The 15,877-nt window shown below is 47.4% G+C and overlaps 1 protein-coding gene across 2 annotated transcripts in view; it reads right to left on the reverse strand.

Moving 5' to 3' along the window:
* COL5A2 (collagen type V alpha 2 chain) overlaps positions 1-15,877 on the reverse strand; it is a 174,400-nt gene that overhangs the window by 25,325 nt on the left and 133,198 nt on the right. For both annotated transcript variants that reach the window (XM_083154257.1, XM_083154256.1), the window contains exons 13-21: positions 14,857-14,910; positions 14,018-14,071; positions 13,148-13,192; positions 11,466-11,519; positions 11,163-11,207; positions 10,974-11,027; positions 675-773; positions 421-465; positions 232-330 (exon numbers count right to left, since the gene is read on the reverse strand). In XM_083154257.1, the coding sequence (XP_083010383.1) occupies positions 232-330; positions 421-465; positions 675-773; positions 10,974-11,027; positions 11,163-11,207; positions 11,466-11,519; positions 13,148-13,192; positions 14,018-14,071; positions 14,857-14,910 (549 nt within the window). The remainder of the gene's footprint in view (positions 1-231; positions 331-420; positions 466-674; positions 774-10,973; positions 11,028-11,162; positions 11,208-11,465; positions 11,520-13,147; positions 13,193-14,017; positions 14,072-14,856; positions 14,911-15,877) is intronic.

Raw genomic sequence — 15,877 nt, forward strand, 5'->3', positions numbered from 1 at the left:
TAGCCTTTTCCTGCAGTCTGCCCAACTTTCTAATTCCACCCAAGTTTAGCACCAACCTAACAAGCGTCTACCAACTCCAGAGAGTACATGTCCAGCATATGCTTCAGTCAGTCACTACTTCACTACAGAACAAGCTCCTCCTCTAAAGGTCATTGCTTAGACGTCCTGCAACTGCGATGAGTCTCCTGGCTTGCAGCCCTGTGGTTAATATATAACCTAGAATAAATTTACCGCTGAACCTCGGATACCAGGTGCTCCGGTACTTCCTTGAGGTCCTGGGGATCCAGCTGGTCCTATAAGCCCAGGTGGGCCCGCAACACCAGGTCCACCCTGGAATCAGAAGCATTAGTTTAGTATTTTACACAATCCTACAAGTTTTCAGCAGGTAACACATTGTAATAGTCACAGTTAATGACTTACGGTTGGTCCTTTGGCGCCTCCACTGCCATCTGTTCCTGGTGTTCCCTATGAAGAAACAGAATAATGACACGTCTATCCTCTAGCAGATGTTTCACCTGAGTCAACGTAGGCAAGATTTCCAAGTACGAAAGGTTTTACCAAGGATATAATACAGAGATCAGAGGATTCCTGTAGTTTGCCGTCCTCAGCAGTTGACAGTAAATTTATCCTGAAATGTAACATCATAGACCATCGCAAATAAGACGAAAACTCACCTGAAGACCCTGCGAGCCGGCAAAGCCCTGAGCACCATTATCTCCTCTTGGTCCTTGAGGACCTTCAGGACCACGAGCACCTGTTGGTCCAGCTTCACCCTAAAGTTACAAAATAATAAAGTGAGAAAATGCTTTATAAGGGATCCATTCAATTATTCACATCTCAAGAATAGCATTGTTTTACTAAACAAACCAGACTTTTGGAATAAACCCTTAACTTAAATTAGGGATGGCCATTGACCATAGATGATTCATCGGTTTATGACCAATGAAGAATAGTTTTGCCATATACGGGGGAGAACCAGATGGTTCCCCTCCATAGGTGGCACAGCATAAAAGAATAGTTTTTTTTTAACCAAGGGGCCCGGGCAACAGAGCATAGCTCTGCCCATGACACCCGTAAAGCCTCCAGGTTCTGATTGACCCACAGGCCAGTCAGTGAAATAAAAGGGATGGCCATTGATAGGTAAAACCATCTATCGGCATACATCCCATAGTGTACTGCCATCGATAGCGTCGATAGTCATCCCTACCTTAAATACTTATGTATTAACAGTTTCTTAAATAGTGCACACATATTCCGGAGCGCTGTACAGAGAACATTAGAACACTCACATCAGTCCCTGCCCCAGTGGAGCTTACAATCTATGAGTTAGTACATCTCAGCTGCCACAGGTGGCAGTGCTGAGCTCAGACATGGTGTGGAGTGGACTCTGCAGAGCTGGATGAACTACATTGCCCTGATGGCTCATGAGTCCTTGCAAGTAGTTCAGTTCGGTAGTTCAGTGAGTTAAGCAGTTCAGTAGTTCGCTGATTCATGCAGATCACTGACTCATTCAGCACTAATGAGTCAGTTAGTACGGTTCCTCTGCTGTGCTCAGGCAAATGCATTGTATCAAAATGATAATTAACATATTAACAATAGGCCTCCAAGAAGTACTGAAGAACAAAGGCTCACCTTTTAGTGAGCAATAGCTCAATCGCTCTTTTCAAAGAACCGATCAAAATAACCGGTCCCCTCAAGAACAAACCACCTCTATTATATGAACCACCAACAAATCAGCAGGCATCTCCATAGGAGAAGCCCGCTGATTGGCTGTGAGAGGGTATGCTATCAATCAAACCCACTGCCATAGACTTCAATGATGGTAAAGCACCATTGAAGTCTATGGTGGGAACCGCTACATTGTATCCTATGATTGGAACCACAATGTTAGCCTCTATTAACCTTGTGGGTTCTATCACTACACACAAGGTTAATAACCGTTGATGTTGTGCCACCTCTTTGGGACAAGTGGTCACAATGTTGCCCGAATGGGCCGTGGAGCTCACCAGAGTACGTACACCATCCTAGGAACCATGCCCACCTCAATTGGCCTTTCGGCTTGTGGGTACAACCTAGACAGTTGGCTGCATTGCTCCATTGCCCTAATGTTTAATGCTCTCATACTTTTTTTTTAACTCAGTAACAAAATCTTTTATTTTCTATAAACAGGCATGAAACACATTCTGCTCTCTGGGCCAATTTCCTGAGCCTCAGAACTCAACTGCCCCAACCTCAGCCAAGTCCCTCACCATGTGTGTATAAAAGAAATAACTGTATTAAGCCAGCAATTAAACTGAAATCTGATTTTTATGCTAGCTGACACACTTACAAAAACAAAGCTGAAAAAGCATGATGAAACGTGGGGCAGCCTGCCACCTATGTGGCCAATTGTACAAACACTATATAATATACAGAATCTAGCTATATGTTGGCGCAGGGTTTAGTAACTAAAGTATGGCCTCAAACTGCTCCACATGAGAGTATTCCTCAAACACAACAATAACACAAACCATTGTGATGTAAAACAAAAAGTCCAATAAATAGAAATATTCAAGGTCAACAATTTTTGGAAAGGTCCTTAGCTGCTAAAGTCCTAAATTCTTTATGCTGACAATAGGCACGGATACATCAAAGGGAATGTGTCAGGAAATCTGTGCAAGGTGTCAGTAAAATACTGTACTCTTAAATGTGATCGCCACAACTGAACCATGCAAACAATCACATTTACCATGTTATTATAAAAAATGTAGAAGCCAACTGGGAATTGTGACACACCGACACGGAGAGAATATTCTTGGAAAGCCGGCTGACAAAGATGTATGGATAGTCCGGCACGTCTAACATATTTCATTGGATCCGGCACATGGCACATGGACCACTACAAGACAGAACCTACTGTTTGATGTTCGTGCCAGGCGGCGTTTACCTGTTCGCTGGATCAGGCGCAAATTTAGGTGACTGACACAGATGCTGGCGGTTTAGTATATGTTTGCAAATGGAAGTGAACGGAGATCCCTTCGTTGCTATTATCATGTAGGATGTAAGGTATCTGCTGGCCCACCAGTGGCGTAACAATAGCCCTGCAGACCCTGCGGTCCCGGGGAGGCGCTGATTAAGTGTGGGTGACGGGGGTCTGCTTGGCTATAATGCACTACACTGCTGATGGGGCACCTTTGTTCGCCGTCGCTGCCGCCGGGACCCATAGATCTACTTGTCTCTTGTCTGCAGTCCCGGGCGGCTCTCCTCCTGGCAGGCTTGTTAATGAAAATGACCCTCAAAAAATGGCCGCCCCCTTACAGCAGACACTTTTTGAGGATGCTAGAGGAAGCGTCTGCCTTCTCTAGCATCCTCAAAAACGGTCTGCTGTTAGGGGGCTGCCATTTTTTGTGGGTCATTTTCAATAACAAGCCTGCCAGGAGGAGCCGGGACCACAGATAAGAGACAAGTAGATCTGCGGGTCCCGGCGGCGGCGAACAGAGGGGTAAGTAACGGGGTTGGAGGTGGGATTTATTTTAAAGAGGGGGCGGCCAAATCAGAGTTACTCCGCTGTTGCCCATTGCAGAGTGCTCGGGGAATTTGTTCTGTGTTTGTTTTTTGTCTACATTTAACCGGTGTAATATTTAACTAAACGTCAATTAATTGACTCGGCCGTATCTGTATTTATTTATACAAAAAGAACAGTCGCTGTGAGCGGCGCTGGTGATTTCAGTGGATATTTTGAGGATCATTAACAGCAATGTTGGCACTCTAAGGGTTAAACTCTCTCTGACATGCACCTGTGATAGGCCTACACAATAGATTAACAGGTTCGACTTGCGCCCCACACATGTTGGACCTGTTTTCCCTTGAGCTCCATCCGTTTTGGCACTTGATGTGGACAAATCACATGCAGTTTAGAGCATGTAAAAGAACTCCCGGGGATCTGCGGGTGGACTTCAAGGGGAATCGGATATGCAATACATCACGGGTGCTAAACAGCACAGACGATGAAGATCCGATTCCGATATATCATTCGTGCTGTGCGTATGATCTACAGGACCTGATCCGATGCTCGTGCGCATCAGATCAGACCTGACCAGATCCTCAGAATCGGATTCAGTTGGACCAGATCGGATTACATTGGACCAGATCTGTGCATCGCTGCTTGAGCTACTAATTATGGTCAGAAAGTGAGGAATTGCAACACATTTCTGACGAGGGCAATTATTATGAATTAAATAAACAATATTAATTATCTTATGGGGACAATATACATTTTTAGTATATTATAGGACACAATTAATGTCAGGTTCTGTATGACAAAATTATAATTATTTTATGTGTCACTAGCCATGAAACCGTTGCCCATGTCATAAAAACAATTTTTTACACCAATTCACAATGACTTAATTTTCCCAGTTTAATATAATAAAAACATTATTGCGCTCTCCATAACATGAAACGGTACTCTTTACCTAGAACGGCGCCCAAGATTTGGATCTTGGGCATCGCAAGGTAAAAAATCGTGTCGGTCGCATTACATGCGACCAAAAAATCGCATGCGATGCGACCAACGCGATTACCGCGATTTTACATAGGGAACAATGTTAAATGGGCCAATTGACCCGATTTCACATAGGGAACAATGTTAAATGGCCCACAGAGCCCAAATAACCCCCCAATTGTTAACGCCACCCCACGATCAACGTCAACCCGAAGCGTGGTGAGCGCAGCGAGCCCGCGAGGGACGGCAGTACGCGTCCTCCGACCCCCACTATCCACGTCGGCGTGGAGTTGAGAATAGAAAGTGTGGCGAGCGCAGCGAGCCACCGAGCCCGAATCGTGGTGAGCGCAGCGAGCCCCGCGAGGGGACGCGGATACCTTCACAGGTATCCGCGTCCCCTTGCGGGCTCCACAGGTATCTGCGTACCCTGGCGGGCTCCACAGGCATCCGTGTCCCCTCGCGGGCTCCACAGGTATCCGCGTCCCCTCGCGGGCTCCACAGGTATCCGCGTCCCCTTGCCACACTTTCTATTCTCAACTCCACGCCGACATGGATAGTGGGGGTATTAAAAGGTCGGAGGACGCGTACCGCCGCCCCTCGCGGGCTCGCTGCGCTCGCCACGCTTCTGGTTCACTTGATCGTGGGGTGGCGTTAACAATTGGGGGCGCCATTTCACACTTGAGGGTGGCTATTTGGGCTCTGTGGGCCATTTAACATTGTACCCTATGTAAAATCGCGGTAATCGCGTCGGTCGCATCGCATGCGATTTTTGGTCGCATGCGATGCGACCGACGTGATTTACATTTTAACATGCATTTCTATGTGCAATCGCGGGCATCGCATCGGTCGCATCGCATGCCATTATAATGGCATGCGATGTACATGCGATGCCCGCGATGGGCGCCGTTCTAGGTAAAGAGTACCCATGAAACATTAAGATTGGTACTTAATCTATATTATAATATCATAAGTTCTGTCCTGTTCCCCTTAATGCTCAATGCATGCCCTGGAATCCAATGTGAGGGAGCCAAGGGACGGATCTAACAGAGGTCAACCTTTTGACCCTGTCGACCTACTGTATTTCCTGTCGACCATATAAGGTGGACTTATTGAGTGTCTAGTTACGTTAGAGCTGATGTTCTACACTCCAATATATTTTAACAGCATCTATTGTTCACAACCAGGGCTGCCACTAGGAATTTTTGGTCCCGGGACCGGATTCCAGTTCAGTCCCCTCCAGCCCCCTCCCTTCACTTACCGACTGACTCTGGCTCCCTCATCCCCTCCAGTTGAACGCAGCAGGTCCCGTAGCACAAGCGTCTTCAATGCAGGATGCCGGGGGCCAATTAAAGCGCAGCACCGTCTGGTGAGTCAATCAGAGCTCATGTACCGGCAGCCGCTCTGATTGGCTCAAAAGCGTTATATGAGCTCTGATTGGCTCAAAAGCTGGTGCCGCATTTTAATTGGCCGCTGGCGTACTGCATTGAAGAATCCTGTGCTTCGTTCAGTGCACCGAGTGCAGCCCAGGCAGCACAGCGGAGGCAGTCGGGGGGGTTTGCAGTGGGCGACATTAGCTGGCCGGGCACTTCCAGAAGCCAGGGCGAAGGACAGCTGTACCCACAGCACCCCCTTGTCGGCGGCCCCGTTCGCAACCTCTTCGCTACTCACAATATCTATGGCTCTCATCCACATGCATGCATCATTTGCTCCCATTCACAATTGCAGGACTGAACCAGGTTGCACCCACTGTGGAATCCCCTCCCACACACACAACACTCTCCAAACCTTCAAGCATTCGCTGAAATCAAGATCAGGATCCGTGCAGTATAATTGAATATTAATTATAACTATTACAGGTCTGAGCAGAAAAAAGCTCTTTAACGATCTAATCCCTTTCTCAAATAACATATACAGTACTGTATCAAACGACAATTGTCTCCTGAAATAACCAAGTTCATACTGTATCTCTTAGGGTCAGATGTATCAAACTTCAAAAAAGTGATAAAATGAAGAGTGATAAACAGCCAGCCAATCAGCTCCTGTCTGTCATGTTACAGGCTGGGTTTGAAAAATGACAGGTAGGAGCTGATTGGCTGGTTGTACATCACTCTCCAATGTATCACTTTTTGAAGCTTGATACATCTGGCCCATGTTATTTAAACGTGTTTTAATTAAAGCAATTTGTGTTTCACGTTTTGGTGAACAGTAAACACGTCAGAGGTTCACAGACATGAGATAGGAAATGATGACGGTGTCGGCATTTGCTCCACCAACAAGGTCTCTTATATAAAATAATGGATCTTAAAAGTTCAAAAGGATTCCCAGGAGCATCATCTCCTTGGAACAAGCTGGAGCCACTCGTATTGCATCTCATCTCTTTCCCACTCCGGGGGCCAAATGTTTCCCATTCCAGTTGTTGTAAGAGCAGTTGGGAATTTGGGAAAGCCAGAAGATGCATGAGAAGCTGATTACACGCTCTTACACGATATGAGAACTGTCATTGTCTGGAAGAGTCTGCGGCTCATTATCCTGTGGCAAATAAACGTCAGGCTGTTGCCAGTGGTGAGGTTGTTAGTCGCAGCTGTCTCTATCGCAGCGAGTGTGCAACACCTGCAGATCTAAATTAATTAGCTTCCCCTGATTCCCCAGGTGCTCTCTGCCAAACCCCTGGAGCACCAAAGGTCACATAAGTGGAGACGTTGCAATATGTTATAAAAGTGCATAATGAGTCAAGGGATGTCATAGGGTCATACAAGTTATATGGTGACCTCAAACTAGCAAACAAAGCCAAAAAGTTGTATGTATCCACATGGCCTCAGAAGCTGCACAGTGAGCCAGGGCCGGTGCAAGGCACCGGAGCGCCCCAGGCGAGTCGGGGTGGGGGCGCCCCGGTACCAGGGGAGGGGGGGGTGGTACTTGTGTGCGGCGCTGTGTATTTAAAGCTGGCGGCGGTGGCAGAGAGGGGTCCCTGCAGTCAACGAGCTCTATCCGCCGGGCTATGCGGAAGCGCTTCTGTTGTGAAAACACTGGCCGCACGGCGCATGCTGATTGGCTGAATCTCAGCCAATCAGCGTGCGGACAGTGTCGTCACAACAGAAGCGCTTCCGCATAGCCCGGCGGATAGCGTTTGTTATTCCTTATTGACTGCAGGGACCCCTCGCTGCCTCCGCCGCCAGCTTTAAATACACAGCGCCGCAGGACAGGTACCCCTGCGGCACGGGGGCAAAATGCCGCCCTCCCGTGGCCGGCACCCTAGGCAAATGCCTAGATTTGCCTAATGGTGGCGCCGGCCCTGCAGTGAGCGCAAGTACTGAGGGAGAGGTTCATCTCACCAGTTTATTTCGCTATAACCTAGATATTAATAGACTCCTTCAAAATGGCAGCCCTGTTGTGGGCTTCCCAAAGATGGCCGCTGCTTGATCACTCTAGGGATCCACAGCTCCGCCTGGAAGTGACTCGACAGCAGGAGATGCAATAATGGATGTGAGTTCTTGGTGGGAATCAGCCACCAGATGTAATAAGGGAGCTAGATTGGCACCAAAGGGAGAGACTGTACCAGTGGAGAAAGAAGAGGAGCCAGAAGGCTGACAGCGCAGACAAGGTCAAGCTGCCAAGGAACAGGCACTTGGGAGCATTAGTTATTGTTACCCAATATCTCTTGTATAGTCTGCAGTGTTTACATCTCTTTGTATTACATAGAATTGGAAAAGGAATGGAGAAACAACAACAGCAGTAAGATCCGTGCAGCGCTTCTGTGCAGTCAGACCACATGCTGTACTGGACTTACATGGCCTTGTGGATAAGAGCTGTACACTGTAAAGTTCCCACAGGTACTTTGAATGGGGATTTCGCCCCATAGTATCGGCTGAGTTCTGTTTGAGTGACAGTTTAGCTCTGCCAATCAGGAGATGACTACTATGCGGCACCCCTTGATTGGCCCCTGCGTCTTTGAGTGACAGAAGTTATTCAGGGACAGGGCAGTCAGGGGTAGAGAACCCATACATGGGTTTTCTCCAGTTCAGATGGTTTTCGGAACGTGCAGTTTTTTTCTTTTAGCCATGTGGATGCCTAAATGGACCAAAGAGGACCGATCTACACTGGACACAGGTGAGTAGTATTTTTTTTTGTTTACAGGTACCCTATAGACTTTGACAAAGAGGAAAAACACAGTGCTTAATCATTGAGGATGGTACCTGTAATACTCCAAGTACCAGTATGCAGTGGAGACTTGCTGGGACCTTTAGATCCCCAGGTAAAACATAATATTAATTCTAATTTTACTCTGCTTATTATTAACTCTGCACATGGGTGCTTGGGATAGCCCTGCGGCACGTTTATACTGTATTGGTCCATGCAGCCATGGCATTACCCCCCCAACTAGGTAGCCCATTTGGTGCCCTGGTGGAGGGGGGCTCTAAATTGGGGGGTCCCCACTCCCCCAGGGAGCCCGGCCAGGACTGACTAGTTGGGGGCTAATGATATCGCCGCAGGGACCAATGTAAATTGCGTCCCTTGGCTGTGGCATTATCTTTCTGATTAGTGGAGCCCAGCACAAGTTTTAAAAATACGGGGACTTTTGGAACCAGGGCCAGCTCAGAGAGCCTGGGGCTGGTTGTGCTTTGGAGGGGAAGCCCCACACAGTTTTCACCAATCGGAAAACACGAACTCTGAGAACACGACAGCTTAGAAAATTTCCAGATATTTAAAAGAAAAAAACATACCTGAACGCATTCAGAACCAACTAGAACACGGGAGCTTAGTACATTTACCCCTCTGCATCTAAGCTGCCAGGACCAGTGGCTGTTCAGTATGCTGCAAAGCCACCCAAGTGATTGGGATGATACTTAGCCCAGGAGTTCCCAAACTTTTATGAATCACGGCGCCCTAGACCATCAAAATGTTTTCAAGGCACCCCTAGGCCAAATGCTTCTTATTGAGAAATTCCGGAAAAAATATAAAAGTAAGTGCATTGTGTTTATATGTCACAGTTATCTGGTGAGGGGCAGGATTTGCCCCTGTTTGTCCACATATATTATGATTTGCAGCCACAAGCACTGGTTTTGCCTGTTACATTGCACATAACTAACAGGGCCGCCAATAGGGGGGTGCTGTGGGTATAGCTTTCCCAGGCTCATTTTGCCCACCGCAAATCCCCCTCCCCCCCCCCAACTGCCTCCACTGTGCTGCCCTCAATGCGCTGAACAAAGCAGGTCCCGGGGCTCAGGTTTATTCAACATGGACGCCGGCAGCCAATTAAAATGCTGCACTGGCTTTTCAGCTAATCAGAGCTTGCGTACCCGCAGCCAATCAGAGTGGCTGCCGGTATGTGAGCTCTAATTGGCTCATCAGCCGGTGCTGCATTTTAATTGGCCGCCAGCATCCTTTGTTGAAGAAGCCTGCACCTCGGGACCTCCAGGCTGCAGCTCAGTGAGCAGGAAGAGTAGATGGGGAAGCAGGAGCCGGGTTAATGTAAGTTAAATGAGGAGGGGGGCCCAGACTGGAAATGAGTGCCGGGCCTCAAAATTCCTGATGTCAGCCCTGATAACTAATATGAATTGATCCTGGTCCACCACCCCAAGGCACCCTTGTACGTGTCCTGAGGCACCCCAGGGTGCCTATGCAAACAGTTTGGGAACCACTGACTTAACCTATAACCTGCCCGGGAAAATGACTTCCATAATCGCATTGCAATCAGTTCACTGGTTTCCGAGTTTATCAGAAAAGCCTCAAACAAATGGACTCTCATTTATAGGAGGTATAGAAGACAATATAATTTATACAGTATATATACAGTATATATATATATATATATATATATATATATATATATATATATATATATATATATACACACATACACACACACACACACACAATATCAATATATTGTGGAGTAGAAACGGTTCGGTTTAATCAATTTTTCTATTCGACTATTATTGCCGTACTCTACGTTCCAGGGAATCCTCACCATCAAAGAACGGCAAGGATTCCCCTAAACAGCGAGCCCGCCGCATTTTGCTGTACCCTGTTCCTCAGGGATCAGGCGAGGTGGAAAGGGCGAGTGAGGGGGGGAGCGTTAAATACTGACGGCGGCTATCGGCGCTGCTCGCAGTATAGCTCGCCGTCAGCCGCTTGCGCCCCCCCTCGCATTAAATACACCCCTATATAGCACAGATATGTGTATGCGGCACCGTGCAATTTGATCCCGATTCTATCTATCGAGATCTAGTATTTATACATGAATGAGACAATGTTAGTGTCCAATAAATTAACCCGTTGCCCTTTCCACAGACAAATGCCAACACCCTGAGCCCCCCCCCCCCCCCCTCCAATATGCCCCTCCCCTTAGTATCACCATCAGCAGCAATGACTTCAGCAGATATTAGCTGGGCGACTAATCAGCCAATATTCCGCCTACTGCACCATGGCTCGTGGGAGAGACATACTGTAACATGAAATACACCTAATGAGTAGTGAAGCAATGTGTTACCTTGGTACCAGGATTCCCAGGAAAGCCGGCAGCACCACTGATACCGATGGGGCCCTGTCAGATAACAGGAAAATCAGTGAATGACAACAATTCTAGTCTCCTGTCACACTAGGAAGTTACTTTATTATGGAATTAATTAGCGAAAGAAAACAAATTGGAAATTAATTAGAAAATACTCTGGTAACCTACTATTGGTCCCGCCAGTCCGACAAGTCCGTTGGCGCCTCTTGCACCCTGAAAGATACGGTAAAAACAGGAAAGTATTAGGTAATTGTGCATCTGGTAAATTGCTGGCAGCTTCCCCAATATAATTCTGCCCTGTCCACACAGTACAGGTAAATCTTACTACACATGTTTGTACCATTCATTTACTTCAATAGAACAGATACCAAATATTTCCAGAGCTGTTTAAGCTGAGTGCCGCTGTCTCCTGCACATGCTATCGTTTAGTTATCCCCTTAATTGTATCACAGAATCCTAAACTGTACTTACAGGTGTTCCCTGAGGTCCAATACGTCCCCTCTCACCAGGCAATCCTCGTTGTCCCTTTACAGGTAAAGAAAGAAATGTGGGTTATGATAAGACTGTGTCATCATGCAGGATAAATCATGGACAGCAGTAGTACAGCCCCCCCCCCCCCCCCCCCCCCCGGTGTGATGCAGCAGCAGTACAGGCCCCCTGGTGTGATGGAGCAGTAGTACAGGCCCCCTGGTGTGATGCAGCAGTAGTACAGGCCCCCTGGTGTGATGCAGCAGCAGTACAGGCCCCCTGGTGTGATGCAGCAGTAGCACATGCCACCTGGTTTGATGCAGTAGTAATACAGGCCCCCTGGTGTGATGCAGCAGTAGTACAGGGCCCCTGGTGTGATGCAGCAGTAGTACAGGCCCCTGGTGTGATGCAGCAGTAGTACAGGCCCCCTGGTGTGATGCAGCAGTAGCACAGGCCACCTGGTGTGATGCAGTAGTAGTACAGGCCCCCTGGTGTGATGCAGTAGTAGTACAGGCCCCCTGGTGTGATGCAGCAGTATTACAGGCCCCCTGGTGTGTTGCAGCAGTAGTACAGGCCCCCTGGTGTGTTGCAGCAGAAGTACAGGGCCCCTTGTGTGATGCAGCAGTAGTACAGGCCCCCTGGTGTGATGCAGCAGTAGTACAGGCCCCCTGGTGTGATGCAGCAGTAGTACAGGCCCCCTGGTGTGATGCAGCAGTAGTACAGGCCCCCTGGTGTGATGCAGCAGTATTACAGGCCCCCTGGTGTGATGCAGCAGTAGTACAGGCCCCCTGGTGTGTTGCAGCAGAAGTACAGGGCCCCTCGTGTGATGCAGCAGAAGTACAGGGCCCCTCGTGTGATGCAGCAGAAGTACAGGCCCCCTGGTGTAATGCAGCAGTAGTACAGGCCCCCTGGTGTGATGCAGCAGTAGTACAGGCCCCCTGGTGTGATGCAGCAGTAGTACAGGCCCCCTATTGTGATGCAGCAGTAGTACAGGCCCCTTGGTGTGATGCAGCAGTAGTGCAGCCCCCCCCCCCCCCCCCCCCGGTGTGATGCAGCAGTAGTATAGGCCCCCTGGTGTGATCCAGCAGTAGTACAGCCCCCCCCCCCCCGGTGTGATGCAGCAGTAGTATAGGCCCCCTGGTGTGATGCAGCAGCAGTACAGGCCCCCTGGTGTGATGCAGCAGTAGCACAGGCCACCTGGTGTGATGCAGCAGTAGTACAGGCCCCCTGGTGTGATGCAGCAGTAGTACAGACCCCCTGGTGGGATGCAGCAGTATTACAGCAGAGAGTTTTTGAAAGATTAGATGGGAGAAAATCTGGTTGAGTTCATATGCAGAGGAGCAAAGTGGGAGATATATATGTATGAAAATGAAAGGTGGTGAATAGATAGGTCAAACTTGGTTGTATCTTGAGATGAGACCAGAATGTATGTACTATATATGGTAATTGAACAATCAATAATTATTTTTTTCAGTCCAGTGGTTATTTTTTTTTTCCCCAGATTTTGTTTTATACAAGTCAATGGTGAACTTGCGATGTGTCCTCACAGTCTATGTATTTCCCCAGAAACGTTCTGGGGGGACTACATATCGGCCATTTCTCTTTATGATGAATGTGATTATTATTTAAAGCAAATACAATGTCATTATTTCATATTTCATCTCACATATTGTAAGCAAACTTACTGCCGGCCCGTTAAGACCCATTGGACCGGTAGGCCCGGATTCACCCTAAAAAGACAAATTGAAGAAAAAGTAATTAATACAATTTATCGAATTACTTAGATATTCTGGTTATTATTTGTTTTGGTGTTGAGGTTTGTAATAAACCTCAACACTAATTTATGGACGGCTAACGCTATAATAATGGGGAATTCAGTAATTAGGAGCCAATAGATATGGACCCCCATGTTTATCAGTGTCGTTGGCTGTGCGCGCCCGAGCAGCTCAACCCTTGAATTACTCAATTGGGTGCATCTACAAAACACTTGAGCTCCCCCCATAGAGGTGAGAAGCAGCATTAGCCTTTTATTACATGTGATTAATTCCAGTGCAAATATGATATTGGATTGTAATAATAATTCTTCGACATCCTTTCATTAATACTTATATTAAGTAGATATTATAAAACTCCTCTAGGGGAGAAGTCCAGAAAGGAGAAGCAGGTGGGGACTTCAGGGGCATGGATGGGCTTACATGCAATTAAGCCTCACCCTAATGATGGTAGATCCCACAAATTGCAGGTTCTTGAGGAAAGGGCGGGGCTAAAATGATGGCTATTAGCATAAATTAAGTTCTGCTCCTTACATTTTGACCCATGAGTGCCTAAATTGTCCAGCCATCCTGCATACAGTAGCTTCCCTCTGAGGTGTGGAAGGTGTACCCTTTCTTCCAGCAACACAGGGGTCTACCTGAAAAATCTGGAGCCACCCACAACTTCCCGGAGAGTAGGTGCAGTATGCATTTAGTTCAACAATCCATAAAGAGTTTTTGTGGTTTGTTGGTCAACTATAAATGCGGACAATTTGTTTATTCCCGTTTATCGGATGGACTCACCTTTGACCCAGCAGCTCCAAGCTCTCCTTTTGGGCCTTCTAATCCTTTGTGACCCTAAAATACAAAGAGAAAGTTATCAATATCATAAACTACAAACAAATATATAACAGATGCAAATATTTCGCAAACTGATTATATTTATGTGAACAAAATGGATTTAAAATGCACTCAAATGCTGTTTACTCTTACTTTACATTGAGGGATTTTATGTAACAAATTTAATTTTATTTGGTCTACAGCCCCGCTTCCTCGGGTAAGCCATGGGGACTGTGTCATATTCAGGGCCGGTTCTACAATTCGGTCCCTTTAGGCAACTGACTAGGGGCTCCACAATCTGGGGGGCACTCCTGACTATATAAGGTGCCACCTCCAGACTTTTTCACTCTACAAGGGCACCAAGAGGGAGAACATCTACAAGGTAGCTTGTCCTGGAAGCTCCACCATGCCTCCACTGGGCCCTGTTGGAAATCCCACCACGACGGTGCATACTGTAGCTGTGCTCCCCCCTGGAGCCACTGGAGGGAGCAGTGTGGTTTGGGAGTGGTGCCGTTGAGGTACGACGTGTTTTGCCAAATTCCATTGCAAAGTTCTCAGTCAGATGTGGAACGAAGCAAATGCATAACAATTTTGAAAAGTTTTGAAAAGTTTTCTCATCTCGAGTCTGTGCATCAGCTACAGTATCATCATGTTATTGACCTGAGGGCAAATTAACCTGAATGCAAACACATTTTAAATCCCATGTACTGTAGACAGCTCTGGGAGAAGCAGTCGGTCCCAGCTGCACCGCATAAGACGCCAGAACAGCAATTTTACACTTATAATCAGCAACATATTCTTACTCTGTGTCCTTTCAGTCCTGGAAGTCCTGGAGCACCAGGAAACCCTCTGGCCCCCTAATAAAGACATGGGATAAAGAATGAACTTTCATCATTTCATATAGCAAAGAAAACAATGACATAAAATAATTCCCAAGCCAAGTGAAATAAGAAACCATGCACCGCGTAAAAGTGGCCACACCAGTGGTGAGTGGTCACTTGAGGACCCAGAGAGGAAAAGGGCCTGGTACTGCCATGGGGCACATTCCAGCCCATCTCTCTGCCCACAGAAGAGAAGAGCGAGTGCCTCTCCTGGGCATTCTCCGGTTCTGGCATGTGCCGTAAAGCTTCATCGGACAAATGCCAGACCCACAAGTGTTCAGAAGAGAGAGAGATATGTATATATAAGCCTATGGGGGTTATTCAGACTGCATCTCTCCCCTGCGCGTTCCCACAGGGGAGCGATGTTTTGCGACTGTGCATGTGTATACATTTTTATGTGCATGTGCAGCTGCTTGGTGCGAGCGGGCCTAGCAGTGCAGGCATTCATGCGGGCGGCGCATAGTTGACACGTAATGCTGTGAATTTCACATCTTTGCAAGTCAACCAGAATCACCCCCTATGTGTGGTCATCTCGAGAATGCACTAGCGTGTTCTGTACTATTGGCCTGGATTGGACCACATCGCATGTGGCCTCTTACTTGCTTGGCCAAATAGAAACGCGATCCGCAGCAGATTTGTCTCATATGTTTAATAAATTATTAATAACAAAGTTTAAAGATAATTAGTTGTAAGGGGATTATTCAGACCTGATCGCTGTGATTTTGCAGCCTGCAATGAAATCCTGCTACATTTTGTCGCTGGCCATAAGCAAGGTGACAGGAGGCTGGCGTTTTGGAGTGCTAACCGTCTGTTTTGGCATGTCAGGGAAGACACAGACTGCGCACACTGGGGAATCATTACATGGTGAGCGGCTGTTATCTGGGAGTGTCAGGTCATACGCAGGTGTGGCCAGGTGTGTGAGGGGAAGTCATGTGATGTCAGC

The sequence above is a fragment of the Crinia signifera genome, chromosome 7 (assembly GCF_055691185.1).
Source record: "Crinia signifera chromosome 7, ASM5569118v1, whole genome shotgun sequence".
Classification (NCBI taxonomy): domain Eukaryota; kingdom Metazoa; phylum Chordata; class Amphibia; order Anura; family Myobatrachidae; genus Crinia; species Crinia signifera.